Source organism: Eumetopias jubatus, unplaced genomic scaffold, assembly GCF_037043125.1.
Source record: "Eumetopias jubatus isolate StellerSeaLion01/CBP00866 unplaced genomic scaffold, mEumJub1_p1.0 scaffold_8, whole genome shotgun sequence".
In the NCBI taxonomy this organism is placed as follows: Eukaryota; Metazoa; Chordata; class Mammalia; order Carnivora; family Otariidae; genus Eumetopias; species Eumetopias jubatus.
The window spans coordinates 57,908,041-57,916,486 of NW_028274814.1; the positions used below are offsets into that span (position 1 = coordinate 57,908,041).

At 42.9% G+C, this 8,446-nt stretch overlaps 1 protein-coding gene across 1 annotated transcript; it reads left to right on the plus strand.

Moving 5' to 3' along the window:
• Positions 1-827: 827 nt before the first annotated feature.
• On the plus strand, positions 828-8,199 carry SPX (spexin hormone). Its single transcript, XM_028113192.2, has 6 exons — positions 828-833; positions 1,226-1,306; positions 1,492-1,546; positions 2,202-2,264; positions 3,248-3,331; positions 7,705-8,199. Exons 1-6 carry the CDS (start codon positions 828-830, stop codon positions 7,761-7,763), a joined length of 348 nt encoding a protein of 115 aa, XP_027968993.1. The 3' UTR covers positions 7,764-8,199.
• The last annotated feature ends 247 nt before the right edge of the window (positions 8,200-8,446 follow it).

Consider the following 8,446-nt stretch of genomic DNA (forward strand, 5'->3'; position numbering starts at 1 on the left):
TCTCACTCTTGATTCATCTCATGTCTGACCCTACCTGATCTTTCCAGAACCCCCTCAATTGCTGCCTTCCCTAAAGTAACCCACCACTTATCACATCACCTTGCTTATTTTTACTTTATAAAGCATTTAAAACATTTTAAAATTATCTAATTTACCTGTTGACTAGTTTACAGAATTTCTCCCCTGACTAGAAGATAAGCTTGATCACAGCAAAGACCGTGTCTTTTTAATGCATGGCTGTGTCCCTTGAACTAGAAAGAGAAATGTCTGATACATAGTAGGCATTCAATAAATGTTTGTTAAATAATTGAATGGATACATAAGTGAAGGAGTGATGTTGAATACCATTGAGATTCCCTAACATTTTTATTTCTACCCAAATGATTCATGTTTAGTCATCAGTGATAGCTTGTTAACTAGCTACCCAAGACAAGTTTGCTTATTTATTCATTTACTTTTGATTCAGCCTGGGCTTTTTAATCATTTTCTCTACTACTAATAATAAATACTTTGGGAAGCTAGTGGGAAAAGCAAAAACAATGATGCTGATATATTCAGAATATCTCCCGGCTGATGTGGTCAGTATCTAAATAAGTGATGCCCACTCATCAATCATTTCTTTACTTCCTGCGAACAAATCTCCCTGGAAAAATTGTCAGATCCTCTCAATCTTGAATACTGACAAGAAGTCCCTATGGACTCCCTAACTCTACTGAAGATCAGGGGGGGTCCTTGACACTAAGATTTAAAAGCCCCACTCTCAGAACAAGATTAGAAAACTGACGGGTAAAGTTACAGTTATCGCAGGTTCTGGAAAGGAGCTGAACATGAAGGTAAGTAAAAGTTTTATTTACTCGAGACTTTTAAGCTATTTATAAAAAGCTTTATAGCTTTTTACCTATTTTACCTTTAATAAGCATTTTATAGGCTAAAGGATATTTAAACGATATGCCTTAAAATATCAGAATCATTTGATTTTGCTACAAAAAAATCACTCATTTTGGGTGAGGTAATGAAAGTAACATACTTCTAAATTTTTTTTTAAGAAGAGAACTCTTTTGTGGATTAACTAGAAGATAGCCTCGGGAATCCCCCTCTCCCCCACATACTAAGTATTATTAAAACAGAGCATACTGAAAAGTTAAGAAATTTGTAATTGTCCAGGTGTCACGAAGTAGAAGATCCTACAGGCACTGAAATTACTTTCTTTGATCTTCTCTTGTAGGGACTCAGAAGTCTGGTGGCAACAACCTTGGCTCTTTTTCTAGTGTTTTCTTTCTTAGGAAATTCGAGCAGTGCACCACAGGTAATCAAACGCAAAAACGGGGGCTCCTGGATGTTCTTTCTTTTCCTTCCTTTCCTTCCTTTCCTTTCCTTCCTTCCTTTTGTTTCTTCTCTTTCTTCTCCCTCCCTCTCTTCCTTTCTTTTTTCTAACAGAGGACTGAGCTACAACGTCCTACTAACTGCTCTTCTCTTTTCCCTGGGTTGTAGGGACTCGAGAGAAGGAACTGGACTCCTCAATCTATGCTCTATCTGAAGGGTGCACGTATGTTCCAAATACTTTGCTCTTCCTACAGCAATAAAGGAGGATCCTTCGGGGTGCATGAATCCATGGGATAGATGTGTGGGAAGAGAATAATATTGAGTGTGTTCCCTTAAATAATCGAGGTCAGCCTGGTCTCCGTCAAAGAAAAGGGGTGGGGGGTCTGGCAGTAGAAGAGAAAGACTCCCTGATTATTAGAACCTTTCCATTCTGAACTGGAGGGTTGCTGGCTCTTGACGCACAGGAAGACTCCGGAGTAGCCTGGGAAACACCGCAAGGACCCTTGAACCCGACCACTGAACCCGACCACTGCTCCAAAGCCCATTCCCCGTGGCGGGCAGGGCGCGAGCAGGACGCGGGCAGGGTGCAGCAGGGGCAGGCAGGGCGCGAGCAGGACTCGGCAGGGCGCGGGCAGCTCAGGGGTGGGGGACAAGGCTCGGGCAGCGCAGGGGTAGGGCGCGGGCAGGGCGCTTGGTCCAGCCCGGGGTTGCACTCCCAGCGCCGGAAATCTGGCAGTGCAGCCCGGACCCCGGCCGCCGCTGCCTCCTACTCCGCTGCCCCACCTCTCCAGGCCTGGGGACTCGTGGCGCGGAGCCCAGGTTAAACCAGGATCGTTGAGCACCTGGCAGCCGCTGAGCCCCGCGTCTCGCCTTTGCAGAGGGGCGTCTCTTCATCTCGGACCAGAGCCGGAAGAAGGACCTCTCCGACCGGCCGCCGCCGGGTGAGTGAGCGAGGGAGGAGGAGGCCGGTGCGGCGACTCACAGCAGGACCCAGCGGGCGGGGCGCGCGTCCCAAGACAGCGGCTCCCCTCCGGGAGGGACGCAACTCCAGGGACGCCCTGGGAGAGAGTCAGCCAGGGCCGAGCTTAAGCTGGCGGCCGCGGCTCCCTGCACTATTGGGCGGCTGAGGCTGGAGCTGAGGTTCCCGAAGATAAACAACTCGGTCTCCGCTGTTCGACCGCCCTCTGGCCTCCCGGTGTGCGGAGGTCCCGGGGGAGTTATCCAGGGACAGGCCAGGCCTGGGGGTTCGCCTTCCAGGAGTAAAGGAGGGCGAGCGAGAACGGTACAACTGCCCCTAAAATGTACCTCCCCGTTTATGCCAAAACCTTTAAACGGTTTCCTCTTAAATGTTTTTGTTGTTATTAAAGTAGTGATTTACCTGGAAACTTCAAATGTATGCCCCTATTACATTACTAGAAGGGCTATAAAGCAGTTAAAAACCAGAAATTGTTAACAGGTAGGGGCCATTAAGAATAGGGCCAGGGACTGTTATGTGCCTTACGCGTGGCCAGGCATGTAAATTATTATTTCAAACAGCTTTGGACGGAATGAAAGAGGAAGTAGCCCAGGCTCCCAGGAGTATCCATTACATCTCAATGTTTCTGCCCAGACATCCAATTTTAAGCTCTGAAGGGTGAAATTATTCGGAGTTCTTTACCTTAATTTACCCTCCTTTTGTGAAATTCTCTGTAGAGTTTAAAATCTCTTCCATACCTGTAATACACACCGTAACCAATTGTAAGTAACATCCACGGGAATTATAAAATGTTTAAATTCCTGAAAATCAGTCTTGTGTGTGTGTGTTGGGGGGGGTGATTTGCTAAGGGATCAAAAATCTATTTCATAAAGGTTTTTCTATTTAGAGCATATCGGAACAGGAATATTAGAATGCTAATAGAATCTGTATATACTTTTGTTTCTCCAGAGAGACGCAGCCCAAATCCCCAAGTACTAACTCTTCCAGAAGCAGCAGCTCTGCTCTTGGCTTCCTTGCAGAAACCACAAGAAGGTACAAGTACAGTGACCTCTTTCAGCTGCAGGACAGGGAAGCTTTAATTACTTTTGGGATTCTGTGTTGAATACAACAAACTTGCTTTTATTCAGATTTTTAAATATAATTAATAGTTGCCCCCGGCTCCAGAAACTCAGACAGGTTTATTATATAAACACTAGTACATTTCTCATTAAAGCGAGTCCCCAGGAACATAAAAACATTTTCTTGATGACACTGGGGAATTTCCTATTAATTTCATAATCCAGAGCCTATTGTAACCTTATTTCACTTAGAACCAAATGACTGAACCAAATGAAATTGCTGAAAATGACTTATTTTTATTTGCAAATATAGCAATATTATATGGTACATCCTAATAGATATGGACCAGTTCTGGTTCTAAGCCTGTGTGATTTTCATTATACAGTTTTTTCTATATGAAGATTAGGTGTACTTTTCAAATAGAGACACTCTGTCCACGGGGCACTGAAACCACTAGTTGAATTAAAGCATCTTGGTAATAGATAAGCCAGTGCTTTGGAGTATGTAGCAGACAGGGTTCAAATCCTGGTTCTGCTGCTTTACTAGCTGGATGATCCTGAGTCTTAGTATCATTATTGGTAAAATGGAATAACGATACCCATGTGCTTGATTGCTATGAGAGCCGATTGAAACAGGGCACATAATTTGAATTACTATTAACAATAGAGGTCATCAAAGCATAATAAACAGACCTAGAGTTTTCTCTCTCAAAATTGTAGTGATGCCATATTGTGACATAATTTAAATGTTTAAATATTTTAAAAATATATAGTAGGTGGTCTGGTGGTCAAAGCACAGGTTGCTGCTGGCCTAGTGCTCTGAGACTTATGCTAATGGAGAAGAGATATATATCCTCGGTGCCTAGTATTGAAGGGGCCATGCAGGGAGAAGAGAGCAAAGGGTACTTTCTGGCTTCAGGCTTATGGTTTTCTTGTGAAAAAGATACCGATGAGAAGCAAATGCAAGACAGTGGCATTGGGGGGTCCTCTGAATTCAGAGCAAGGCCAGGGCAGCTGTGGGTGGGGAGAGGGGATTATATGCACTTATGCCTGCGAGGAGCCGGCTGCTGGAAGGCAGACAAGAAAGTAGATTAGGGGAAGCAGGAATGAGAATGACCTTTGTAGCAAAAAGATAGGGTGAGGAGCACCTGGGTGGCTCAGTCAGTTAAGCGTCTGCCTTCAGCTTAGGTCATGATCCAGGGGTCCCTGGGATCAGCCCTGCTCAGCAGGGAGTCTGCTTCTCCCTCTGCCCCTCCCACCACTTGTGCTTTCGTGGGCGCTCTCTCTCAAATAAATAAATAAAATCTCTAAAAAAAAAAAGATAGGGCGAGCAGTCAGTGGAATAGCAAAACGCAGGAGGCGTGGTTATGTTAGAGCTAGGACTATGATTACCTGTTATAATCACTACTACTACCTGGAGCTAATAGTTGTTGAGGGCTTACACAATACAGGGGGTCAGGCACTGTTCTCAGCATGTGATATGCATTAATACATTTAACCCTTGTAGTGACCCTGGGAGGTGAGCACAGTATTATCCACACCCCAGGCGAGGAAACAGAGGCACAGAAAAATGAAGTAGCTTGTCCACTATTACATAGCAGGTACCTACTGGAACTGGAATGAAGAATGAAGGTAATTTACTCTTGAGAATCAGTAAGATGCCCTCTGGATTGGCAGCAGAGCGATGACATGGTGAAGGAGGATGGATCTGATCGTGGCACAGAGAGTAACATTAAGAACTGTAACAATAGCTACAATATAGGAAGGTCAGATATGAATGTGCATTTTTCTAGCCCAGAAAACTGAACCTTCATGAGGTGTATTTACTTTCCTAAGGTCACGCTGTTGGTAAGAAGTGATGTTGGGATTTTAACTCAGGTCCACGTGACTCTGCAGCGCTCTTCATTATGCCATGCCAGCTCTCAAATGCATTGTGTCCAAGAGGAAAGACCCATGGAGGGGAATTAGGGAGAAGCCAAGGAACATGACAGGAAACCACAGGAGTGAGGAGATGATGTACAGTTAGTCAGTGGGAATCGATGGGAGGCTCAACTCTGAGGGATCCTGGAGGGAAGAATAAATAACATGGATAGCTATTTGCTGAAGGGAATAAAAGGAAATCCAGAGTCAAGCACATTTTGAAATGATGATGCTGGTGATGAGTGAACATTTCTGTGGATATAATTAAGGTTCATTTTGAGATAACAGAAATGGTCCAGTGAGTAAAAGTGTGTAGGTCAGTGGTTCTCAACTATCCATCTATGGACGGGTTCCATCCGAGTTAACTGGAGAGCTTGCTCAAAATACAGATTTCTCAGCCTTAGACCCAGAAATTCTGATTCTGTGAAAGTTGAATGAGCCTCAGAATCTGTATCCTTAAGAAGTTCCCCCAAATGATTCTGATGATCAGTCAGATTTGGGAACAACTGGAAATTCAGAGCCAGTTAATAAAGCTTAAATTGTGAAAATGGAAGTCTCTTCTAGGCCTCAGATATAGCAGGAGAAAGGCAGATGATAAAGGATTCACCTTAGAGAATACCTAGAGATAGAGGGAAAGGGAAGACAGTCCTATCAGTGAAGGGACATTTCAAGGAGAAAGCAGCAATGTAAGAGGAGAACCAGAATAACAGCATATCCAGTAATCAAGGGTGGAAAGTTTTAAGAAAGGCATGATTAAAGCATCAAATGTAGCAGAATGGTTAATGAGAGAACAGAAATCAGCAGGAAAGGAAGATCGTGTTGGCTTTGAGGGGTCATTGAACAGCAGTTCACAGGATTTCCGCTCAGCTCCTGCTCGGTGATACTATTTGCTCCTGCCATGCCCCTTCTGAAGCCTTGTTGAGAGGGAATATGGGACAAGAAGAAAGCGAGTACTAGCCAGCATGGCTCTCAGAACTCTTGCAATGAAAAGGTGAGAAATAGTTGGTAATGGGTGGAGGATGCTACAGCCAAGGTGATATTTTCTAAATTCAACACTTGGCACCCCTACTGTTTGTTGAAATGAGTAGGAGGAGAGTGCTGGTGAAGTTGGATCGAAAGAGAAGTTTTAGATTTGGTTGCTGGGAAGATGTGTGGAGCCAGAAAGGAAAGAAAAAAAAAAAAAGGTGAGCTAGAATGGAAAGGGAGGAGCTAATTTTAAAGAGGGGAAGAAGGATTTTCATTAGCCACTTTAGGGAAGGCTCCAGAAAACCAATATTGCACTATATGTTAACTAACTAAAATTTAAATTAAAAAAAAAAAGAAACTTTAGGGAAGAGTGTGTGATTATAGGTCCCAATTTCAAGTCTTTTTGTGGAAAATAAATGTAATTTTTTAATCATTGAAGTTTCCAGAGTAGCTTGTTTCTGATGATGAAATAAGGAAACAGTATCTTACTAGTTTAAATTGATGGAAAAGTATTTAATTTCCATATGATATATTCATTACTAGCCACCTTTAACATTTTCATTCTAAAGTCCCTAAGTATTATTTGGTAGGCTCTTATTTTATATAGTGTGTTTTTATTTTAGTGACCAATGTACAAGGATGCCCTTCTTATTGAGTTTTTTTTTTCTTTAAAGAGCAACCCATCATCTGTCATATTCTAAAATGTGCTAGTAATTCAGGTTAAAATGTAACTCAGACATTCAAATTATATTGTAACTAGCTAAAGGAATGTGGTTTTATCTAGAGATAACCTTAGAGAAAGTTAGGAGAGGCATTTTCCTCCGGCAACTCCCTCTCCCTACCTTTGGTAGGTTTTAGCTCTTCTACCCATTGTTACAGTCCCAAGAACCTGCTATCATCTGACTCCTTAGCCACTTTGTCCTGGAAGTGATACCTCACGCTCTAAAGTTTTCCAATCCCATGCAGCTAACAAGTATCCCTTCCTTTTGTCTCATTTGTTCCCCAGGCCTAGTCTAGCTCAGCTAATAAGAGAATATGTGCAAAAGTGTTCCAGTGTCATCTTTCCCAAGTAACATGCATTGTTAACAGGAAACATGGAGGCAGTACCTTGATGCAACTGAACGGTTCTAATGGTGGATATTTAAGATATGATGAGACACACTTAGAGCAAGACAATATGGCCTTTTCAGATTTCTACCAAACATACCACGTTATAGTTTTATTCATTCTGGAGAGTCAGATGTGAAATGTGAGTTCCCCTATGTATCTTGAGCTGAGGAGGAAGATTTTTAAACCAAATCAATCGAAGCACACTTTTTTGGATTCTCAGTAGCAAAGTGCAGTAGTTAACATAATTTAGGAAACTAAATGTTTATTTCTGGAAGTTCTCTTCATCTTATCTTTTCCCCTTTTAAAATGCAGAGAAGTGTGTTTATTTTATGCACCTTTTTTTTCTTACAGCTGGAGAAGAAAACTTTGATCAAACCAGAGTCCTAGAAGACAGTCTACTAAACTGGTGAAAATAGACCAACTCACATTTGAATACAGTTCCATTCCTGCTGAAAACATAAAGCATGTAAATAAAGCCCTTGGACCCTTTTTACTTCCATTGTAATGTTAGGAACATGCATAACCAATTTTATTCTTTCCAGAAGTAAAGGTAATATAGGGTTCTTAGCTGGGGACACCATGGCCTTCTTTCATTGCTTCAGGTCCTGTTTAGGTCACCTTGTGTCTTACTCCCATTCGTAATTATAAGGCTAGAGACTCTTTAGAGTGTGCTTTCTATTTGTTATAACAAGTATCCATCTTAATCTAGTGAGTTTTAGTTGTTGGCTTTTTCATTCCTTTACCCCTTGCATTGTCTTGCACTCAGCAGTGAATCTCCCTCTCCTTTTCTGCCTTTTTCCCATCTCCATGGGGGGTGAGGGGAGAAGCATGGCAGGATGGGAAAGAGCAGAGTGTGTTCTCTGAGTAGTTCATCTTGGAGATGGAAGTCGTTAAGAAGGGAAGAAGGAGGGAGGTGACTGGGAAGAAGCCCGTGATAAGAACACTTCACTGTAGTTGCTAAAGGGGGGAGAGGGCGGATCTGTGAGGCTGGTAGAAGGTTCCTTAGTGGGGCGCTCCCCTTTGTGCTCTTTGGGGATGTCCCTGAATTCAGGGGGTTACTGGTAAATAAGCAGATGGAGACACTCTGCTCCTG

Coding starts and splice junctions, on each gene's coding strand:
- SPX (XM_028113192.2), top strand. Junction 1,307..1,491: donor ATTCGAGCAGTGCACCACAG/GTAATCAAACGC, acceptor CCTGGGTTGTAG/GGACTCGAGAGAAGGAACTG. Junction 3,332..7,704: donor CTTGCAGAAACCACAAGAAG/GTACAAGTACAG, acceptor TTTTTCTTACAG/CTGGAGAAGAAAACTTTGAT.